This window comes from Daldinia caldariorum (genome assembly GCF_022478825.1).
Source record: "Daldinia caldariorum strain CBS 122874 unplaced genomic scaffold F4812scaffold_2, whole genome shotgun sequence".
NCBI lineage: Eukaryota > Fungi > Ascomycota > Sordariomycetes > Xylariales > Hypoxylaceae > Daldinia > Daldinia caldariorum.
The window spans coordinates 2,977,643-2,999,473 of record NW_025953038.1 but is presented as its reverse complement, the minus strand read 5'-3'; the positions used below and the strand labels follow the sequence as shown (position 1 = coordinate 2,999,473).

Here is a 21,831-nt window from a genome sequence, read left to right as displayed (position 1 = left end):
CCTAGGTATCATACCTAGAGTCCTTAAGAGGCTAGGTAAGCAGGTAGAGATTAAAAACAGGTACGTTAGGTAAGGTTAGAACACTGTTATTATTTGTATCAAGCTGTTTGACTACCTTATAAATGTGGCCAAGTAGTGAATTAAAAGATTATATTCGCCATTGACCATGGTGGGCTATGGCGAACCTATTTTTGCTAAAGATCAGGTACCTCTTAAAACTGCCTTGTGGCTCAGCTTCGACATCAACTTCTGTTGACCAAGCTGACCCAAGTTAGATTGGCCCCTTTTATATAAAGCAACTGAAATAATTTCCCGCCTACATTCGTTGCCGCAGCGTCCGTACGATTGTTACACTCATTGAGACCTAGATTCAAGCCACTCTACGCTATCTGGCAGTTGCTTTCCAGTAAATCGATCCTTCAATCCTCCCCATGAATCCTTCCTTACTACGTCCCCTTTCACTCTGTGATAAACGTCTATTGTTTCTGGATTGTGTCAGGCTCTGGACCGACGTAAATCAATGTATTTCTTTCTTAGGTGTCCGCCGAGACTGCTCTTGGCCTGGGCGTGCAGAGTGCCTACCTACCTGTTATCATCATCACCCCCCTTTTAGAACTCGTTCCCCATTTCCATCCCATTTGCCTCTTATGTGTCATAGTATGGACACAACTAGCTTCAAGATCGAATATTCATCGAGTGTTAGTCATAATTGAATGTCGAGCCCCAGGTCAAATTTATACAATACAATCATATAATTCTGCGGTGGCCCGGTTCGACTAGCAAGACCAGGTTTGCTACTCCATTGGACGAAATTAGATTACTTCGAGAGGAGAGCGAATTCACCATTTTGCTATACACTTAACCATTACTCTCAGCTTTTCGGGACTGGCGTTTTGAAGCACCGTGACGTTAAAGGCCGGATGAAAAGAAACCTCACGTTGATATGTCGTCGAGCGAGCCTAGCCTTAGCACAGGGCGGATCATAGCCATCATCGCGTCAGCAGTAGTCGCGGTGACATTCCTAATCGTGCTCCCGGTAGCAATACGTTGCTGTGTGATACGGCGGCGGCAGAGGCAAAGCGACATCGAAAAAATACCAAATCGAGAATTAGAAACGCCACCATCAGAGAGCACTGCGTCCCACAAAGAACGAGACGACACTGACAAGTCAAGAACTTCGGTTGCCGATACAGTTCAAAACTCAATCTGGGGAGATGCAAGTCGTCCTGTTATCCCGGCCTCTATTTTTGATGGGGATGGCGACGTTTGGGATAGTCGACAGTGGCCCCTCCCACCAGGTCACTCGGAACGATACACGTTTTTCAGCGAGAGAAGCTCGATTGCAGTAGATGATTAAATGGGCATCGAACAGGTAGGTGGGAGAGATCACGATGGCAATCACAAGACAGGGAAAAGGTTAGAGAGGGGGAGTAAATGTGAAAGTATATGGGGAATCTCTGAAGCGAGGATAGCGCATTGAGGAATTTTGTTCTTCGTATGAGACATGGTAGAATGCATTTTATACTTGATGGGTTATTTGCGTACATACGAAGTAGAATATAATAGAATAAATCAACGCTCAGGCATCGGCCTATTCGGATCTGATAAAGGAGAAAGTACCTAACCGGGGGAACGGGTGGGGGAGGAACGGGGAAACGGGGAACGGGGGCTTGGTTGATCAACCGGGAATGAGCCGATTCGGAGCTATGGGTCTTGACTGGGGAAATAGCATTGGTGCGCTAATAAAAGTCGGGCATTAAGCAGCAAAAGAGAAAAAAAAAAAAATCTGGGGAAGGAACGGGTTGGTAAACGTCTGTGAGTCAGCAGCATTTATGTACCTGTAGCTGCACTGCAACAAAGCAGCCTTAACTCTAAGCTAATTCTCAATCAGCTAATTTTTGTCTCAATTAGGATCCGACATCGTTCGACGACTTTCTTAAAACCACATAAATTTTACTCACACCAAGTCCTTTTTCCCGACTTATTTTTTAGACTTCAGACTTCAGACTCCAGGCTTTTAAGTGTCTGTCGGTTGTGAAACCTGAAATTTTTTTTTGTTTTTGTTTTAAGTTTTTTTTTTCGTCTCCCCTTCCCCTGCCAAATACCTCCCTTTCATCATCATGCTTCCAGCACTTCGCATCGCCACTCGCCGAGCCGCAGCCCGTCGAGGACCGGCCTCTGCTATCACCTTCCAAGCTGCAAGAGCTGGGTCTACCTGGGCTAATGTGCCTCAAGGTCCTCCCGTATGTCACCTTTATTGTCCCCATGCTGCTACTTAAATTGAAATTATACGTTTCATTTCATTTCATATATATATAAAAAGGAAATAAATTAACAAATGCTAACAATGGATCGGATGTAGGATGTGAGTTTCGCCGTCTTTGCTACGGATTTATCTCGGATTCGTAAAGGCCTTGTTTTTAGTTAAATGGCGAATGACTAACCCAAAGCTCCTCTACTGCTGCTCACTAGGCCATCCTTGGTATATACCTCTCTTAATACCAATATTTTATAGCTAGCTAGAGAAAGTTCTACTTACACTGTATAGGTATCAGTGAAGCTTTCAAGGCCGACTCCTTCGAGAAGAAGATTAACCTAGGTACACCAAACCCCCTTTCCCTTTGGGTTTTCTATTTGCGCTCCTTTAGTCCCCCCCCAAAAAACCACGAAAGCTGACAGCTGTCTCTAGGTGTTGGTGCCTATCGAGATGACCAAGGCAAGCCTTACGTGCTCCCCTCCGTCCGTGCCGCCGAGGACAAGATCGTCTCAAAACGCCTAAACAAGGAATATCTTGGTATTACTGGTCTCCCTGAGTTCACCAAGGCTGCCGCCGAGCTGGCCTATGGTAAAGGTTCGCCTGCCCTCGAGCGTCTGGTCATCACTCAGTCCATCTCCGGTACTGGAGCTCTGCGCATCGCCGCCGCCTTCCTAGCCCGCTTCTACCCGGGTGACAAGACCATTTACATCCCAACCCCTTCGTGGGCCAACCACAAGGCAGTCTTCAACGACTCCGGTCTCAAGGTCGAGCAGTACCGCTACTATGACAAAAACACCATTGGTTTGGATTTTCAAGGAATGCTAGCGGATATCAAGGCCGCCCCCAAGGGAAGCATCTTCCTGTTCCACGCCTGCGCTCACAATCCCACCGGCGTTGACCCTACTCCCGAGCAGTGGAAGGAGATTAGCAATGCTGTCAAGGCTCAGGGTCATTACGCCTTCTTCGACATGGCCTACCAGGGTTTTGCCAGTGGTGATACAAACAAGGATGCCTTCGCCGTGCGACACTTCGTCGAACAGGGCCACGACATCTGTCTGGCACAAAGCTTTGCCAAGAACATGGTATGTTAGCTATCCTACTTTTTGCTGATCCGAAGCAGCCTAAGTAGACTAACGTGGGTGAAAAATAGGGTCTCTACGGAGAGCGTGTAGGTGCCTTCTCTATTCTCGCCTCCTCGCCTGAGGAAAAGAAGCGCATCGAGTCTCAGATCAAGATCCTTATCCGACCCCTGTACTCGAACCCTCCGCTACATGGTGCACGCATTGCATCCGAGATCCTCAACGACCCAGCCCTCAACAAGCAGTGGCTAGGCGAAGTTAAGGGCATGGCTGACCGCATCATTTCCATGCGTGCTCTTCTCAAAGAAAACCTGGAGAAGCTCGGTAGTGCTCATGACTGGAGCCATATCACGTCGCAGATTGGCATGTTTGCCTACACCGGTCTCGATGCCGCCTCGATGGAAAAGCTAGCTAAGGAGCATAGCGTGTATGCTACAAAGGATGGCCGTATCAGCGTTGCTGGCATCACAACCGACAACGTCGGACGCCTAGCCGAGGCTATCTACAATGTCAAGGGTTAAGTCGGCGTCTCTTCTTATTTAAGCGGGGAATGGTGGAAATTTCGCATAAAGGGAGCGTTTTGTACGATGTAAATATTTCAAGGGGGAAAGGTTGAAAAGCAGCCAGCCCGGTACGACGGTACGAAATAGACGAATGACCTAATGGACGGTTCGGGTTATGAAAAGAAAAAATATACCTGTTCATTGCGATACTCCTGGATGATGATGGAGCTGTATCTTTGATTAATACATTTCTGCTGGGCCTTTCCCCTTTTCCTGTCTTTTGCATCTACCAGGACTATCTCACTATCTCGCGAATCGGCGAATGGTAGACAGCAGATGCTTGTGATACAAATATCACCACTAGATATCTACGCAAATAGAATTCATTACTAGCTCTCTTCATCCATAAAATAACAAGGTCTTAGGGTATTCATCATGTCCATGATTAAAAGAAAAGTAGGGGGGAGAGAGAGAGGGGGGGGGAGAGTGCGTAACGGGTTGCTCGGCTGGATGAATCGGTTATCTTAGTCGATCCAGGTCTCCCTTTACTTCGTGAAGCCGTGATTCCATCTCGCGCCACACCCTCGCCATCTCACGCATCGTCCGCTCTTTATTGCTCTGCTCTCCAACGTCGCCGTGGCCCCCATTCTCGGCGGGTGTTACGCCGTAGTCTTCAAGCTCTACCTGGCGCATGCGTAAGGTGTCAGCGAGGCGCATCCGCGCGTTACCCAAGTGCCGCTTATAATTAATCAGAGCGCGTCTAGCCTCGGGCGGGTACACGGTACGTCGAGCGTCCCAGAGCAAGGCCTCGGCAGCGAGAGTCCAAGCGCGCACGGAGAGGTTGGCTTCCTCCGCGCGCAGCTCAGCGGATCGCGCGGCGGGGCCATGTTTGGACTCGAGCACGCGGACGAGCTGGGCTATGATCGCCGCGTGTTGTGAGAGGTGGGACGCTAAGTCGTAAGCAGCGCGCTGGCGGGCGAGCGATAGCGCCAGAGAGGAGCTTGATATAGTGGATAGCAAGGCGGTAGTTGTTGACGCGAGGGCGGGGACAGAGCGGTGGATATAAGAGGGGTTGGTATGCGGGTTGAGCACACGAGCTAGCGAGCCGGCTTGACGAGATAACGTGGTAGAGATGGTGGCGGTCAAGAGAGGGAATAGAGAAGGAAGATCGGAGAATGGCGGACGGGAAAGGAGTAGAGCTAGCGCGGAGGGCGATAAAGAGGTGGGATTGGAGAGGAAGGGCGGTAGTAGGAGTAGTAAATCGAGAATCTCGGCAGGAGGGGCCTGAGTTTGTGTAGACGTCTGTGTTTGAGGCCTTGGTCTTGTCCGTCGATTAGGCTGAGATAGGTCTTGTTGTGGTGGTTGTAGCTTAGATGAAGCGGCGCTGCTGTTCGCGTTCGTTCTACTGCTCGGTTCGGGGCTAGCTGCTGCTGCTATCGCGCGGCGGAGGAGATGCTGTTTCGTGGCCTTGAGACGGTAGGCTCTGAGTTCCTAGCTATGATAAGCATTGGTCAATTAACTTGGATTGTCGTGATTTTAAACGCACATTGTGTACAGCTTCCCGTTTCTTAGCTGCCGGATCGTTGCTCCGGGTCGACCCGTCTGGGTTGAGAAGCGAGGTGGTGAGAGTTTTGTAGAGACGATCGAAGTCTGGGTTCTGCTTGAGGACGGCCTCATCCAGGGGGGGAAGCATTGTGATCGTATTTTGTTGTATATGCAGGATGTAGAGTCAGAAGGTGTGTAAGAGGTAAGTAAGTTGTTGTTAAATTGACATTGTTAAAGTTTATTGTACCTTAGGTACCTTAGGTAAGGTACCTAACCTAAGCATAATGTAATCTGAATTATCGAAGCTTTGTAGATGCATGAGTACCTGCCTAACCTACTAATGAGGTACATGGGTAAGGTCAACCGTGCTCCCAGCAGTGAACCCCGCGGTCGATAAGAAAGAAGATAATCGCGAACGTGGAGCGGTGCCACATGACTTTTACTTTTCCTTCAATTGGCCGTATTAAAGTTAGGTACCCACACACATCTTGATACCTGTATGATTAAAGTACCTAGGTAGGTAGGTACTATGTATGTAAGCCATACATGGAACATATTGAATTAAACAGGTATTTGCAAATCTTCTATGTCGATATCTTAACCTCCTCGAAACATCCTCGAAACCCCCTCGACCACCAAATTCCCTACCAATTTTTACCGCCGAAGCAACGGCATTGGCCCCCCTCAAATCATTTATGCCGCCGTGGTAGCCTAACTCCGCGTATAAGTGTCGCTATCGAAACATTCGGCCAACGAGATGGCGCCAATACGACTCTCGGCGCCCTCGCCGTGCTGCATCTCCTCGATTACCTCCCACATTTCTTCCACCACCTCCCAGAGAATACCGATTCCTAGCACGACAATAATACGCGCTTTCAGCATCGCCTCGCCTTGCCACCGGCAAAAGCCCTCTCACCTGACCGTACCCGTGGACCAGGTGCCCGAGTACCCGTACGGCCGGTTCCGGACGTATAAGCAGGCTAACGAGGGTCTCTTCGCGGGGTCCAAGATCCGGTTTGGTAATGTGGTAGCCCCGGATCACGGTAACAAGTCTCGCACCTCCTGGCTTCCCAACCGCCACACCAAACGCCTGTGGTCGCCGAGTTTGGGTGCCTTTATTCGTACCCGCCTGACGACCAACGTCCTCAAGACGATAGACCGACTCGGCGGTATCGATGAGTATCTCCTCGGCTCCAAGGCTCGCCGCATCAAGGACCTAGGTCCCGCCGGCTGGGCTCTCCGCTGGAAGATCATGCAAACTCCCGCCATACGCGAGCGTTTCGCCCGCGAGCGCGCCGCTTTGGGTCTGCCTCCTAAGGAAGAGGGCCAGGAAACTCTTCCTGGTGAACTGGTTGCCGACGGTGCCACGTCTGACGCCGTTCTGAGTGAGGTTGACGCAATGTTAGAGCGTGGTGATGAATTTGTTATAGGCGAGGTAAAGGATGACGAGGCTGTATTTATTAAGGAAGATGGTGAGGCGATAGGAGAGGCTAGAGAAGCTAAGGAAACCGCTGAAGCCAGCGAAGTCAGTGAAGCTGCCAAAAACCCTGAGTACACCATAGAAGAAGATAAACCCGAAGGCGACGATAAAGCACCTAAGGTATGAAAACACCTCGAAGACTTGTGCGCCACACGGCGCAAAGGTAAAGAGATTAGATACGGAGGATACGGCATTGCATTGCACACAGTGTATATCAAATTTATAAACCAAAAATGCATCTAAATGCATTTAAATACACATCTATATGTCGCCGAAATTAGGTACTATGTATAATCATAGAATGTTTTTTTATCTAACTTTTTTAGCGACCCCTTACGCCAGCTAACGCCGAGTCTTGAGAGATTCACCCAAATTTCGATTCTAGATCGAACCTACAAAACCACTCTCATTCCTTAGAAACGCAAATCCCATCCGATCTGAGGACCTAATTTAGGTAACTCCTCCGCGATGCTCTGTACGTCCTTATCACCCCTTCCACTAAGACAGATAACAATATCCTCATCCTTCTTCATTGTCTTGGCTAGCTCGATAGCTCCGTAAATGCCGTGGGCCGACTCGAGCGCGGGTATAATGCCTTCCAGCTGGCTCATAAGTCTGAAGCCGATGAATGCTTCGGCATCAGTAGCGGCAATAAACTTGGCCCTCTGCGAATCCTTCCAGGACGATAATTCGGGACCAACGCCGGGATAATCTAAACCAGCTGAGACCGAGTGCGTATCTAAGATCTGTCCGAACTCATTTTGCAACACGTACGTCCTGACGCCGTGTAGAACACCCTTGGTGCCTCCTGTAAGCGTAGCCGAGTGACGCTTGGTGTTCACACCATCACCACCGGCTTCGACGCCTAGAAGCTTAACGCTAGGGTCATTCGAAAAAGGGTAGAACATGCCAACTGCATTGCTCCCTCCACCGACGCAAGCCACAACGGCGTCAGGCAGCTTCCCTCGTTTTTCTAACATCTGCGCCTTCGTCTCATTGCCGATGACTGACTGGAAGGTTCTCACAATTGTAGGGAAAGGGTGAGGGCCAATCGCTGATCCTATGATGTAGTGAGTGTCCTCGAGGTGGACAACCCAATAGCGGAGCGCCTCGTTGACAGCGTCTCGTAAAGTCTTGCTGCCAGCTTCGACGGCAACGACCTTGGCACCGAGAAGCCGCATTCGGAATACGTTCAATGCCTGACGACGAACGTCTTCCTGTACCATATCGTAAGCTATGCTGCAAGTGAAAGCTAGATTCCCATGAAAAGGTAGAACTTACGGCACCCATGAAGACTGTACATTCCATGCCAAACTTGGCGCATACTGTTGCCGTTGCCACACCGTGCTGTCCAGCGCCGGTCTCGGCAATAATCTTCGTCTTTCCCAGTCGCCTTGCTAATAGAAGCTGCCCTAAGGCGTTGTTGATCTTGTGAGATCCGGTATGATTCAAGTCTTCCCGCTTTAACCAGATATTAGCGCCACCAGCATGTTCTGTGAGCCGTTCTGCTAAGTGCAGCTGGCCTGGCCGGCCCATCCACGGGTAGTAGGACCTATACTCCTCCCAAAATTTAGGGTCGTCTTTTATGGCATTGAAGCCGTCCTCCAACTGGGATAGACAGTCCATAAGGGACTCGGGCACATACTGGCCGCCAAACTCGCCAAACCGCTCGGGAATCTTTCCATGAAGCGCAGCAAGTTGAGCTACCAAGGCAGCATCGTCATGCTCCGTAATTACGCCGTTGACTGTCACGTCATCGCCGCTAGGCTCTTTGGCTGCGCTGATAGCCTCAATTACACCAACTTCTCGGGTTGTCTCCTGGGTTGTCCGTCCACTCACATAGGCGCAATACTCCTCAACAGCTTTGGCACCGTTACCGTCCTCGACCTTCTGCAAAATCGTGATGATTTGAGAACCTATGACGACGCCATCTGCGATGGAAGCAACAGATTGGAAGTGTTCCCGCGTCGATACACCGAATCCGACGGCGGCTGGCTTATCGCCACTATATTTCTTAACTCTCTCGAGCAAGTCGGGCAAGTTGGCGTTGAGGGTACCTAGGGCTCCCGTTACGCCCATGCGGGATACGACATATATGAAAGAATCGGCCAGGGCGCATAGGAGTCGCATACGGGTATCAGAAGTCGCGGGCGCAATCAAGGGCACGTATGATAAACCTCCCTTGCCACATAATTTTCGGAAGGACACGGCTTCCTCAGGAGGCAGATCGCAAACGATGAAGCCATTAACGCCAGCCTCTTGGCAATCTCGTAGAAGTTCGTCTTCGCCGTAACTCAACAGGGGATTGTAGTAACCCATCAACAGAACCGGTGCAGTTAATCCCTTGGACCTGGCGTCTTGAATCATGCCGAGGGTAGACTTGATAGTAACACCATTGGCGAGAGCGACGGTGTTTGCGGTCTGGATAGTCGGGCCGTCGGCAATTGGGTCTGTGAAGGGCACACCAAGCTCGATAACATCTACAATTTTGTTAGCTCAGATGGTTACTACGTATCACTCGAGTATATCCCAAGTCGGTTTGTTTGCCACAACGTACCAGCGCCACCTTTTTGCATTCCTATCAAAATATCAGGAGTGTCCTCGGGCTTGGGATAACCGGCAGTGACATATGTTACCAAGGCAGCCTATATACAGTGATCAGCCAAATAAAATAAGGAATTTTTCGTGGAAGAAATGCGCAGAGGATAGGTCAAGCCGTACCCTCTTCTCTGCCTTGCAGCGCCTGAACGTCTGTTTAATAGCCTCCATGTTGCTCAGACCGCCGAGTCAATTGGTGCTGAACTGAAAGGAAAAGCGAGAGACGTAGATAACTCGTAGAGATAAGGTATTTGACTCTTTATAGGGACGACTGGACGTGGAGTTATGATGAGTCAAAAAGGAAGAACTTCTTGAGCTCTCGAGGGTTGGTGCCTTTGAAATGGATACCTAGGTAAGGTAGGTGTAGGTATGTTTGGTACAGGTAAAGAAAGCATTTATATGTACCTAGGTAAGTATTTTTCATATAGTATTTTTCATATACGGATATTTCTCTAAGGCGATAATCGGAGGGGTGAATCATTTCGTCTCGACCCCGCCATCCCACTTTGCTTAATGTACTCTGTACATGTATCTAATATCCTTGCCTGCCGGTACCCAGCCCAACGGGTGGATCCCTTGTAAAGACCTCAGGATGCAGTGCTGCACTAGGGGGGAAAAATGCAAGGGACCAACCAGATCGATTGAGTCATAAAGCGCCACTCAACCTCCTCCGTACGTATGTACTATGTACATACCAAGAACATATCCGAGACACCCATGTACCTGATCATGTACTTGTCGTATAAATAAAAGTACCGTATGTAGGTACCTAATCCAGTATCTTATGCACGTATCAGTTTTTTTTTTTCTCCAAATATCTGAAATAATACCTCTATGTGAAGGTTTACTTGGTCTTGTTGTGATATATACTTCGTACGTGAGTTTTATTAACTAACACAATGTTAGGTTGAGAGAGGCCCACCGCACAACACCTAGCAAACACCGTTTTTTGAATAAGAAAAAAAGAAAGAAAGAAAGAGAATCGATATAGACTTAGTTTACAACCCATTATTCTCAACGTCAATAGCGTCACTAGTAGGGTTCATGGCCTAATGGTAAGGCGTCAGATTTCGGTTCCATCTTGGTTCTTCGCTCTCTGAAGATTGCAGGTTCGATCCCTGCTGAGCTCGTTTTTATTATTGTTGTTCATTTATTTTTTTTGTTCTTGTCCGGTTCTAAATTCATAACGTTTTTATTATTGATGAATCATCTTCGAGGATTAGAATGTTAAGTGCTCAATTTTTTATGTATGTATCTAGGGAGCTAAGAATCAATACCGAAGCAAATACGGGTTCAAGCTGGCATGGAGTGCTCTCTCATATGCATATAGTATTTAGTTGCATATATATGCACCTACCCAGACAAGACTTGATCCTCTACATCATATCCTGATTATGGACTAAGTCCTGATTGCCACAAGCTTTACAAATAATACCCTCATTCCTAGGTTAGACGGTTATATTCTTGGAACTTTACGAGAGTAAGATCAAATAAATACCCTCTCGATGGCGTCTCACCTCATCCGCTTCACTCAAATTGCCCGTCCGTACGCATACGGGCGCACCCATCGCCTTCAAATGGCAGCGCTTCTTCCTTTGCGACACCAACGTCAAGCATCCAACAACTCTAATCCCTTCCAATCCATGCCTTCACCACCCCGCCTCCCACCCGAACAGCAGGCCGAATTTGAGCGGCTGCAACGCACTGCTAACACCCAAGAAGGTTTCAACCCGACTTCGTCCCCGGACTTCAGCTCTCCCCTCGCCCCCGCCTCCTCTGCCGCAGCTTCTTCCTCCTCGGCTGTGGGTCAGAGCGCACCGGCCGTCGAAGACGACTTCGCGTCTGGGCCTCTTCGGAAGGGTGCGCCGCCTGAATTTGAAGGCGACGTCAACCCTAAGACGGGAGAGGTCGGCGGGCCCAAGAACGAGCCTCTACGCTGGGGACCTTCTGGTGATTACAGTTTCAATGGCCGGGTTACAGACTTCTAACGCCTGGCATTGATAACACAATACACACGGGTTCGGCCTCTGGGAGAAGTCATCAAAGCAAGATAACCCGACTCGTAAGAATCAGGTTTAGTACGACCTCTCTATCGACTACCTAAAGTTAACCTATACAGGTGAACGAGGACGGGTCAGGCTAGGTACCTAACCTAATATTTACCTCCTTCGCTCCTCCGCTCGCAGTTGGTCAGCCGCCACCCAATTTACGCATCATTCACTTCGATCATGGCTAAGCTAAGAAATTCGATACTAGAGAATGTCCGAAACTATATGATAGTCTAGACTGTTCGATTGGCAAGAGATTGTAGAATTATATAGACGGGATTCGCTGTGGAGATGTGTCTATGTAAATTAGTGATTTAATACACAAGGACGGATATAGTAACTAGCGCGACATCGGACGATTGTGTTTTCTATCATGACACTTTTCATACTCACAACTCCGCGCTATGCTATAAGGTAATTAGGTCAAGACGGAAGTAACCACGACCAGATAAGCGCCTAAGCTATCTTAGAAAACCCGCCAAGAGTAAGGAATGTAGAAGAATGATCAGCACTGTGGCAGAATCTCTCCTATCTATATCTCGTTTACTTAACGTCAGGTTTAAACCCGCCCGTGAAGTGACGGTCAAAATGAATCCAGCTATTCTTCGATCCCCAAGCATTGATATGATCTTAGCTCAACGCTACATAGGAACTTTCATAGGCTCGCTCGACCCACGTTTTGCTGCGTCTTCCCCAGCATCAGCAGTCGTAGTGGCATCCATCGTCCTTGCGCTTTGGTCATTCCTTGATCGATTCTTGTCCGTATCCTTACCGTCCAGATTCGTATCTACACGAGGTCTCTCTTGACCCGATGCAAGAACGTTACCGTTCGGCGCGGCTGTGGGCCGATTCTCTTTATTACCGTCTCTGGTGCCGTCGGTTGTCCTCCTAGTACTCCTATCTTTGCTGGCACGAGGATCCCTCGCTACGGCCGTCCTACCCAAAACCTCCCTTTCCCCTATGTCCACTACTTGGCTCCTGTTGACTTCGCTCATAGCTTTCCTAATTCGCTCCCTACGCGCCTTGCCGCGAAGTCTGCTTTGTGGCGCCGCACCGTCCACCCAGCGCACGCTTAGGATCATAAAGCTAATCCCATCATGAATCGACTTACGCCCGTTGTAGGTCCCTCCGAATTCGCGGCTCTGGATGCCGAAGCGCGTTGAGCTACTATACTTCTCAAGGGCTGGTAGAATAAGGACAGTAACATGTAAGTCACGATCAGCAGGTACCCAAACCGGACCCGAGGCTGGGGGCGAAGTTAGTACCTCGAGATGTTGCTCAGCAGGTGTCGCACGTTGCTTCTTCGAAGCCGTGGGCTTATAAAGATCAAGCAGATCGATATCAACGTCCTCGCCCCATTCGCCTCGAATCCAGCCAGCATGAATACATGCAGCAACAATATCCGAGTCGTCCGTATAAATGTCAGTTCCCCAAACAGCTCGGCGGGATGTAATCTCCTCGCGAGCAGACGGGCTCAGGTGCACACGAGGAATCTTGACAGTCAGGGTAGAATTTTCGTTACCCTTGATCAGGTCCATTGGCAGGGGGCGCGGGTTCGACACATAACCAAATTTGCCATGGGATGACTCCAACTTAGTAGGCTTCAAAGTTACCTGGTACACGACATCGCCCAGATGCTTTCGTGGTCGGTCTGCGATGCTATCAAGCACCGCCTGAGACGAGATTTTATGTTTCGGTTTGGGGATAATAGTCGGACCAGGTGCCGCCATCTTCGAGGTCGGGGCGGGCGTTGATCTCGGAGGTTGATGATGGTGAGTGAAAGGAGCGGTGAAGTCTTTGCGCGTGGGAGAAGGTATAGGCGTGTTAGTTTTAAGGCTTTTAAGCTGTCCACTTGCCGCTTGAAGGGGCGAGGGGGCTCTTTCCGGTCCATGATGGTGATGATGATGATGACTAGAAAATATTACAATGAATATCGGTTGAAGCACATGAGTATGAGAGTCTGTGACTTACTGGTGATGGTGATGATGAGCGTGGGTTTTTGGGCGTTTAGCTCGGCCAACTGGCGTAGCTCGACCGTTACTATCCTCATCGCCTTTACTATCCTCATCTTTTGCTTTTCTCCGTTTCCCTCTCGGCTTCGCAGGACCGTCTGCAAGTAATTCATGGCTAGGATGCTCTTCGTCACGCCGAAGAGCACCTGAATTTGAGAACTGGGGTTGCATGCCAGATGGCACTGGACTAGAGACACCGATACCGCGAACACCGCTTCCTATGCCGGAGAACATGCGGCCGAATTCACTCTTGATCCCAGGCTCACCGGCGGGTCCTTGCAATTGAGGTTGCGCTCCTTGAACTGCTTGCGGCAGCGGAGAAACTCGTCCTTTGCGGTTGATTTCCTGGACACCGAGAAAAGTACGCTGATGACCGATTGGAGCAGGGCCATCGTCCTGAGGACGCGATCGACTCACTTCGAACATAGAACCTGGCCCGCTGCTATATGCTACTGAAGGCGGAGGGGGAACATCGTCGACTGGCCTACCTCTATGAGTTGCCGGTGGCGGTGGTTGTTGCTGGGGATGTGGATGGGGGTGGGGGTGGGGATGGGGATGAGGATGAGCCTGGATAAAACGATGCCTATCAGGCGACTCGAAAGGATGCGTAGGTTGAGAACCTGGCTGGTTGGCAGGTATCACGTGAGGAGGCTGACCTGTAGCTGGAAAACGTTCATGGGGAGATTGCGCAAAAGCAGGATGCGTTCCATACGGCGCTGCGGTAGTAGATGGGAATTCGTTCGGTCGCGGGCCGGAGTATTGCTGGTTATATGGCTCTCTTGGGGGTCCTTGATCATATCCAGGCCGCTGCCAGGCCGCTGCCTCTCGGGGATCCGATCTTCCATAAGGCGGTTGCCGCGAAAGCACTTGGGGCCCAAGCTCGGCAGGGTGTTGGCCATGTGGGCGACTCGGGTCAGATGTAGTTCTTTCTCTCCTGGCTCTTTCGCGTATTTCCATTTCCCTCTCCCTCTCTCTTTCTCTTTCCCTTTCTCGCTCTCTCTCGATTTCCCGCTCCCTATTAGCTACGAATGCGCGCTGCTCTTCATAGTGCATTCTTTCTCTTTCTCTTCGTTCCCTCTCCTGGAATTCTGCTTCACGATCCGTAACGAATCGACGTTGCTCTTCGTATGGCATGGTTCGGGGCTGTCGTTCTGGGTCGTACCCCGCCGGGCCAGGAGGCCGCGTCTCTTCTCGTCTACCATAAACAGGCTCTCCAGGAGGCGGGCCCCTTCCCAGATCTGCAGGTCTCGGAGGTATACCATGATAAGACCTTGGCTGGCTGCTTGGTCTTGGGGGTAAGTTAGTGGCGGAAATCCGACCCGGCTGCTCCCTTCTATCGTCGGCTGGTGGCATCTGTGGGCCACGCGGTTGGTATGCTTGGGGAGTGTTATATCGGGACAATTCAGGGGTTCCATATATGCCCTGCGGGGGGGACCCAACAGCGGCGCCTCTAGGATCTCTCGTATCAAAAGGTCTACCTTGATCTGGTGTTTGAGGTCTCCTATTATAAGCAGCGTATTCATTCGCAGGCTGCATCCTAGGCGACGCGTGAACTGGTGCAGCATACGCCGGGCCCGAAACGGCGGAAGTGGTAACTGGAGGCTGGAAAGAAGCTGGATGACCAGGTGTTAGTTCACGTGAGGCCGGAGGAGGACCTCCTAGTATCGACGATATTGACATGCTCCCTCCCGTACTTCCCGTTCGCGGTATCGAGTTGAGCGCAGGAAGCTCACGAGCGGAAGGAAAAGCACCTGGAGGACCAAGACTCACCGGCGGAGCTCTCGGTGCGGGCGGACCACTATAGTGACCCATTTGGTGTGGATGCGGAGGAGGCTGTTGGTTGGGATGCTGAGGGGACGAGGGAGGAGGCATATTCCGTGTCAAAGAAGCATTAATAGATGACGAGCTTTGGTGTCGCGAGTGAGTAGGTGCGGGATGTGGCGCGGAATCGGGCGCATAGGCCGGTGGTCTCTGTTGCGGGTAGAAGGGACCCGTGTCTGATGGGCGTCGCTGATGTTCACTATACGCGGTAGGGCCGGCAGATACGGTATTCGACGGATGAAATGGCGTAGTCGTTGTTACCGCCGGAGCCGAGTTCGGAGTGGGCGGGAAAGGTGATCGACCATAAATTGGTGGTGATGCGGCATTACGAGCAAAAGGAAGTTGTGATGGCGGCGGCTGTCTCGAATCCATGACCGCCTAACGGCTTTTTTTTTTTTCTGGGCCTACCTAGTGCTTAGGTAGGTATGGAGATGATGCAGTAGGATAGGCACGTTAGGCAGAGTGAGCTAAGAGACCACCAGCAGAAGTAGTACCAGCTCCAAAAACACCTTCGAGTATTCCCCGTCGCGAAAGGGGGTAGAGGGGGGGAAAATATTGCCAGGATTTCTGGGCTCTCCTCTACTTCTTTCTCCTCGTTGCTACCCACTGACGTGTATCTTAAACTCAGCGCGCCTCTCTCATGAAGTGGCATAAAATAAATCTAGGATAGAAATGAGATAAAAAGAGGATGACAACATCGACGCGAAAATGGTGTTCTTCCACTTTTCTTCTTTTGGCTCTCGGCAAGAGAAGTGGTAAAGCAGTAAGGTTTGAGACAGGCGTTTACAGTAAGTCAAAGAAGCGCAAGAGTCGAAAAGAAGAAAAAAAAAAATTGGACAGAAAGATTCTCACTTGACCTAACAATCCAAAGAAGCACAGTCTCACACAAACCCATATAACAGGTACACAAGCGCGCAGTGCACAGCTTTGTGGTGCTTCTTTTTTTTTTTTTTTTCGCTAGACCTTCCTTGAACTGCTTGGTTCAGTTAAAACCCCCCTTAAACTTGGTCTGTTGAGCTGGGGGCTGTATGGGGGCTGTATGGCAGCCCAGCTTTCATCTAACAAGGGTTCGGATTGTTTAGATTTGCTTCAGAGCTTTACGTGAATGGGGGGGGTGCGGGCGGGAGCTTGTGAGTTGTGCGCCCAGGACAAGCGTAAGTGCTCCACTGACATGCATCCACCCTTGTACGCCTTTTTTTTAATCCTGGTCGAATCCACAGCGTTCCACTCGCCAAGTACGCGGCTAGCCGCACACCGGAAGTATAGGTACGGCTAACCCCTCTCGTACCTTGCGGGTTACACTGTGTCAAGGGAACGTGGAATAAGCAAGTTGTTGTTCAGGCCTGCTCTGGTCAATAAGTTAGTAATCTTCATTAGCAATGGGCTAAGATGTCGTCCTAATTTATGGCAACAGGAGTCGCTGGATCTGGCTTAATTTCTTAAACCCTCGTTTGACCGCAATTGTTCATGTGCGTAACTTTAGGCCTATAGGCCTAGGTCAAGGGACCTGAATCAGTTCTGTACCAGAAACGGTTAGTACCGTTGACGGCTAGGTCCCCACCAAAGAAAAACAATTAAGTCAGTACATAAGTACCTACCTCTACATAGGTACCTACCTCTACATAGGTACCTACCTCTACATAGGTACCTACCTCTACATAGGTACCTACCTCTACATAGGTACCTAAGGACATAGTACATGAGGTAGGCAGCGCTTATCAAAGATATCAAAATATCCGGAGCAGCCCCCAGGAGACGTAGTAAACCCAGACGAATCAGTGAGGTGATGGTGGTATATACAATACGTGTTTACGGGCGGGTGTACGACGCTGCGATAGAGTCACTCCCGCATTCTGTTTCGCTAGGGATTACTGTCAGTAGACGATGGGCTTCCGACCTTGCATTACGCATTACTGCCGTCACGCAAGTCGCAGGAGTATCACCGGTAACCCAGCAACGGCCAATCATTATCTTATATTCGATGGACGGTGCGGTGGGGTAAAAGGCTGCCGAATATAAAGCATGTAACCTCTAAGCAGAGTAATATATTAGGTAGCTTACCTTAGGTACCTAAGGTATAGGCTTAAGCTAGGAGATATGACTTGTATCATTATATGTATTTTCTAAGGTGGCCAGGGTGGCTGGAAAATATGAAGGAATTCTCGGTTCCGTCTGCAGATTTGGAGATGGGTCGTTTTGGGGGTGGACAGGAAGGGGGAGGGGGACGGTTCTTTTCTTGGGAAATTCTTGGGGAAAGGAACATTGAGAGATAGATTCGCCTAATGCGGCATTGTATCGATCGATTGGACAGGAACAAGCTGGTCCGTCCATCCCATGCATTATTAATTTTTTACCTACCTAAGTACATTAGGTAGGTAGGTACTCGATCATGCATGCACTAAGTTATACATGCATAGGTACATCTGATATATTAATTAAACGTACCTAAACGTAACTAATATTAGAGGTACAGGTAGGTTGGGCGAGTCTGACGAGCATAGAAGGTTAAAAAGAAAAAAAGGAAAAGGAAAAGGAAAAAGAGAAAGAAAAAAAAACTATTTTACCTCCGCACTTTTCACCATTAGCAAACCATTCGCGGGACTTGATGCATGCAGGGATCAGATAAATATAGTGCACTAGTTTGCAGCTAATCCCTGTCGTTTTTAAGTCTTGCCAACGCATCCAAATGACGGAGATATTGCTTTTTGCCTTTTGGCATCGCACCGAGGCTACTTCCAATGTTAGGTACCTACCTAGGAGGTAGGTATTATTGTATTGTACAATATATTATTCCCACCTCTCACCTACACTACCTAATTTCTACCCAGCATCAAATGTGGTATACAAACAACTTGTGCTTTCACAAGCTATCTTATAGATTTACAAACTACTAAAGAGTCCAGATCTGGACCGACAGGGGCGGGTGTCTTGCATTCTTTTATATGCTCCATCCTTCACCTCTATCTTGACCGACTTTCCTCAACGACAACTGTTATCCAGTCCCTGTCAATCGAGAGGGTGCCCCTCTGCATAATGCGGTCATCAGACCTCATAAATCTGCACAATTCATGCGGTGCCACGCATAGGAGCTGCTGCAGCCATAACCGTAATGGCCTAAGTGGTAACTGGGTATAGGTACCTAGGTAGTTTAAGAGACTCCATATTTCCGACGAATACCTAAAGGTCGAGTCTCGTTAGAGTCGGACCAGTCTTGAATAGAAAAAGACGTGGCTGCGTGGCGGTGTAACAGCCATCTGACAACCCTACATCGAGTTCATACGAATTATACGCATCAAAGCCTCTCGACGACTACCCAGGGCTTAACATAAATGAGTAAAGTGGCTCTAAGGTAAAGGTCTTTGAAAGTATGGTTGCTATACTTCATGATTAATAATATTACGAAGATAACATAACCATAATATATGATGATTCTACGGCTGCTATTTCACTTTGTTTCTTCTCTCAATTGTTAAGAACGACAAGAGTTTGTATTGAATGCGTATAAAGAGTGACGAGAAATTCCTAACTATATATATCCTCAGGCACGGTCAAAGAATGTCACCGATGCCTAGCCCTCGGTTTATCCTCCAAAATTCATCCTAATAAGCGTATTTCGTGTTCTCGAAAAGCGCGGGTTGGTAGCTCCTTACATAACAGAGCAGCCGCCGCCCGAGCTGGAACCTTCAGACGTGTGGAGGCCGCTGTCAGTGTCGCTGAAGTCAAAAAGCCCCTTGCTTTGGGTTGCCGGCTTTTTCGTAGCCCTAGTGTTCTTCATGTTTGTCATTGTTGATATTCGGTACTCCAGGTAATAACTGGTCTTGTTTCTTTGAGAGTTTTAAATGTTGGTGATGATTCAGTGTGTATTATCGTTTTGGTTGTGATGAAGAAAAGATTTGGGTATCTCGTTGGATTTTATATACTTGGAGATCTACACAAGCTTCACAATTACCCTCGTGGGATTGTTTCCTCAGACATTCCCGAAAACCGACTAGTCTTTGAATAATTCAACGCGAAAGGGAGATTGGTATGATTCCTTCAGTTCTCCTTTATCATATTCATAATGCCATCTCCTCCCGCTTTTTGTCTACTATGTAAGTCTACGGAAGCCTTTGGTTTCGACAAATTACTAGCTTCTGGCGTACCTGAGTGGTCCTTTTACTTTTTTCCTCAAGAATAGAAAGTCATTGTTTTCACTTGTATCTTTCTATTTATAGGGTTTTCTCTTAGTTTGGTTTATAGTAAGGCAGCGTGGAGCTGTTGTAGCTGCACTTTGCCTGTGCAACAGGTATCTGTAATTACTCTGCAATACTATACAAGCTGAGAAGCTCACAGCCGAGAATACCTTAGGTATTCATCCACTCTCATATATGACAAGAAACGTCACTATTCTATCTAACTAACTAACCCTTATTCTGGTTCTACGGGCTGTCTGCATAGCTGGGCGCTTTGCTAGATACGTCCTTTATAGACACGCGCATGATATGTTTATATCTATCTTATACCAATTACGCTAGCTCGAACAAAACTGAGCGAGGGACCTTGTATTTGAAATAGCCTAAAAGGGTTCTTTGTCTAATGTGTCTTTACCTAGTGAATAGTCAAGTCTCGTGCCTCAGCGTACCCATTGAGCAGACTCCACGAAAATTACAGAGCAATAAACTTAACTACCGAACGTTTTGCTAACGCATCTGTAGCGTTGCTAACATTGCCGTTGACTCGCCCCGTGGGATGACAACCTCGGCCCTCCAGAATTTCCATGTCCATTTTCCTTCTCCCTCGTGATGTTCGTGGGGTTGCAATAACAGAATTTATTCGGTTCCTGGCTGCTTCTTTGAATCATGACAATCCTCACAGAGGACCTTAACTTTAATCATACGGAATGATCCTGGCTTGCCGCAAGTCTCGCAGGTGAAAGTAGTCAAGAAATATCTTAATCCATGATACGCTGTGATCTTCAAGATGGTGAATATGAACTTGCGGTAATGCGACACGGCACGTTGAATGATACCCCTTACTGTTTTCCTGATGTAATCGATATCTTGCAGAAGGCTCGCAAACTTCTTGGCAGCCTTGTTCACGCGTTCAAGTCGCATGAGAGAACGCAGGCTACAGTTGTTGAAGACCATCGTGATGATCTCATTAGGTAAAGAAGCTAGACGACCTAATCCTGCTACATCTACTTCCGACAAGGGTGCGGGTCCTGTGGCGATGACTTGAAGGGGACGAACTGCTGCCGCCCGGCCTCGGCGGCTAGTCTACGACGACGAATATATAATTCTCGAGATTGTCGAGATTGTCGATGCATTTTGACTGGTTTATTGTTGGATGGAGGTGGTCTACTTAAAAGGATTTGCACAATAGGTAGGTATTGTCATAGGTAGTAAAAGTGATATTCGCAGTTGATGTTCGGAATAATGATCTATGGTGTTTTTTGATTGGTTTCACCACAAAGCCCCTATGAGGAAAGGAATGGCTGCCTACGGGATGAGGCATCTGCAACGCACAAACGCACAAACGAACAAACGAACAACGTAACGTGGTTTGCTACGGGATCCTTATTCTCGCACCAAACTGGAAAGATAAGTGCCTAACCTAGGCAGTTTCATGTACACGTATTGGGAGAGACAGAGAGTTAAGAGAGGTCTCGTCTGCTGCGAGTAAGCCCATTGTGAAGTTATTTGTTTTGAGAAGTTTAAAATCACATCTTATTAATTTTGATAGCTTTTAAGGTTATTGTTATTATTGACTTGAACGTTCAACCGTACTTACCTGAGTTACGTACTTTGAAGTTTTGAGTTCTTCATAAGAAGTCCACTAACCCGCTTCGCCTACCTACCTAATATAGGGCCTGCCTAGGTAAATATCAGGTACCGAATGTACGGTACCTAGTACTATATTAGGTTAGGTACCTTACTTAATGTACCTCTTTAGCAGGTACATGTGTACATAGCCGCACGTGGGTCACTATGGAACAAGGCTCTCATTTGGTCATAAGATTCTTTAGCTTTAGGTAATGTAGTCAATTCCTCATTAATCGGGTGTTTGGAGCGTTACTTCATTAATACCTCCCATGCATGGGCTGTGTGTGATCAGTACTCCCTATGTGATGTTATCTATTGCAACCGGCTCGCAGTCATAAAGTGGGAAGAAGAGAACGAAAAAAAAAAAAAAAACCATATTTACGCTGGGCTAGGCGTGCCGTTGTGGATCGTCGCGCATAACCCGGATTTCATCCTTCCACGTTGGACCCTAAAAGATAAAACTTTCCGGTTACTGTTTTTCATCACTTTATCACTTTATCACTTCATTAGTTCATCACTTCCGCACTTCCACCATATCACCCCCAAACTCCTTGGTGACCCCCTCCTCTTCCTCTTACCGCGACCTTGTTCACGCGCAACAAGCTCCCCACCATCCCGGCCAGGTACCGACGGAGCCAGAGGCTAGAGGAGGGAGCAGTGCTGAAATAAATGGATCGACTGAATTAT

At 48.6% G+C, this 21,831-nt stretch overlaps 8 protein-coding genes and 1 non-coding gene across 9 annotated transcripts; 5 read left to right on the top strand and 4 right to left on the bottom strand.

Annotated features, from left to right (window-relative positions):
• Positions 1 to 943: 943 nt before the first annotated feature.
• On the top strand, positions 944 to 1,357 carry F4812DRAFT_455963 (uncharacterized protein; the record flags this gene model as incomplete). Its single annotated transcript, XM_047936905.1, has 1 exon — positions 944 to 1,357. One exon carries the CDS (start codon positions 944 to 946, stop codon positions 1,355 to 1,357), a length of 414 nt encoding a protein of 137 aa, XP_047794176.1.
• A 763-nt stretch (positions 1,358 to 2,120) lies between these two features.
• Positions 2,121 to 4,242, top strand: F4812DRAFT_467780 (aspartate aminotransferase; the record flags this gene model as incomplete). The annotated part of the gene is made up of 5 exons (XM_047938702.1): positions 2,121 to 2,243; positions 2,363 to 2,405; positions 2,549 to 2,599; positions 2,690 to 3,339; positions 3,408 to 4,242. 5 exons carry the CDS (start codon positions 2,121 to 2,123, stop codon positions 3,855 to 3,857), a joined length of 1,317 nt encoding a protein of 438 aa, XP_047794175.1. The 3' UTR covers positions 3,858 to 4,242.
• Positions 4,209 to 5,637, bottom strand: F4812DRAFT_196620 (uncharacterized protein). The gene is made up of 2 exons (XM_047930179.1): positions 5,386 to 5,637; positions 4,209 to 5,330 (listed from the first exon to the last, which is right to left on the bottom strand). The coding sequence occupies exons 1-2, from the start codon at positions 5,530 to 5,532 to the stop codon at positions 4,359 to 4,361; spliced, it is 1,119 nt and encodes a 372-aa protein (XP_047794174.1). The 5' UTR covers positions 5,533 to 5,637; the 3' UTR covers positions 4,209 to 4,358.
• Positions 5,638 to 5,860: 223 nt separating this feature from the next.
• Positions 5,861 to 7,117, top strand: F4812DRAFT_415810 (uncharacterized protein). Its single transcript, XM_047933004.1, has one exon. It carries the CDS (start codon positions 6,142 to 6,144, stop codon positions 6,988 to 6,990), a length of 849 nt encoding a protein of 282 aa, XP_047794173.1. The 5' UTR covers positions 5,861 to 6,141; the 3' UTR covers positions 6,991 to 7,117.
• On the bottom strand, positions 7,118 to 9,913 carry F4812DRAFT_415809 (tryptophan synthetase). The gene is made up of 4 exons (XM_047933003.1): positions 9,586 to 9,913; positions 9,422 to 9,509; positions 8,146 to 9,344; positions 7,118 to 8,081 (listed from the first exon to the last, which is right to left on the bottom strand). The coding sequence occupies exons 1-4, from the start codon at positions 9,631 to 9,633 to the stop codon at positions 7,278 to 7,280; spliced, it is 2,139 nt and encodes a 712-aa protein (XP_047794172.1). The 5' UTR covers positions 9,634 to 9,913; the 3' UTR covers positions 7,118 to 7,277.
• A 587-nt stretch (positions 9,914 to 10,500) lies between these two features.
• Positions 10,501 to 10,592, top strand: F4812DRAFT_t32. Its single transcript has one exon. It is a non-coding gene; the product is annotated as a tRNA-Arg (tRNA).
• Positions 10,593 to 10,719: 127 nt separating this feature from the next.
• F4812DRAFT_196478 (DUF1674-domain-containing protein) lies at positions 10,720 to 11,800 on the top strand. Its single transcript, XM_047930178.1, has one exon. The coding sequence runs from the start codon at positions 10,968 to 10,970 to the stop codon at positions 11,448 to 11,450; it is 483 nt and encodes a 160-aa protein (XP_047794171.1). The 5' UTR covers positions 10,720 to 10,967; the 3' UTR covers positions 11,451 to 11,800.
• Positions 11,731 to 16,109, bottom strand: F4812DRAFT_467778 (Rxt3-domain-containing protein). Its single transcript, XM_047938701.1, has 2 exons — positions 13,482 to 16,109; positions 11,731 to 13,421 (listed from the first exon to the last, which is right to left on the bottom strand). The coding sequence occupies exons 1-2, from the start codon at positions 15,713 to 15,715 to the stop codon at positions 12,152 to 12,154; spliced, it is 3,504 nt and encodes a 1,167-aa protein (XP_047794170.1). The 5' UTR covers positions 15,716 to 16,109; the 3' UTR covers positions 11,731 to 12,151.
• A 4,042-nt stretch (positions 16,110 to 20,151) lies between these two features.
• On the bottom strand, positions 20,152 to 20,648 carry F4812DRAFT_455956 (uncharacterized protein; the record flags this gene model as incomplete). The annotated part of the gene is made up of 2 exons (XM_047936904.1): positions 20,152 to 20,449; positions 20,524 to 20,648. 2 exons carry the CDS (start codon positions 20,646 to 20,648, stop codon positions 20,152 to 20,154), a joined length of 423 nt encoding a protein of 140 aa, XP_047794169.1.
• Positions 20,649 to 21,831: the final 1,183 nt, after the last annotated feature.

Bases quoted from the DNA above. Each gene is read 5' to 3' on its own strand.
- F4812DRAFT_196620 (XM_047930179.1), bottom strand. From the start codon at position 5,532: ATGCTTCCCCCCCTGGATGAGGCCGTCCTCAAGCAGAACCCAGACTTC. The intron at 5,331-5,385 runs GTGCGTTTAAAA...TATCATAGCTAG, and splicing joins AACGGGAAGCTGTACACAAT to GAACTCAGAGCCTACCGTCT.
- F4812DRAFT_415810 (XM_047933004.1), top strand. From the start codon at position 6,142: ATGGCGCCAATACGACTCTCGGCGCCCTCGCCGTGCTGCATCTCCTCG.
- F4812DRAFT_415809 (XM_047933003.1), bottom strand. From the start codon at position 9,633: ATGGAGGCTATTAAACAGACGTTCAGGCGCTGCAAGGCAGAGAAGAGG. The intron at 9,510-9,585 runs GTACGGCTTGAC...CACTGTATATAG, and splicing joins GCTGCAAGGCAGAGAAGAGG to GCTGCCTTGGTAACATATGT. The intron at 9,345-9,421 runs GTACGTTGTGGC...ACAAAATTGTAG, and splicing joins AATGCAAAAAGGTGGCGCTG to ATGTTATCGAGCTTGGTGTG.
- F4812DRAFT_196478 (XM_047930178.1), top strand. From the start codon at position 10,968: ATGGCGTCTCACCTCATCCGCTTCACTCAAATTGCCCGTCCGTACGCA.
- F4812DRAFT_467778 (XM_047938701.1), bottom strand. From the start codon at position 15,715: ATGGATTCGAGACAGCCGCCGCCATCACAACTTCCTTTTGCTCGTAAT. The intron at 13,422-13,481 runs GTAAGTCACAGA...AATATTTTCTAG, and splicing joins GCTCATCATCACCATCACCA to TCATCATCATCATCACCATC.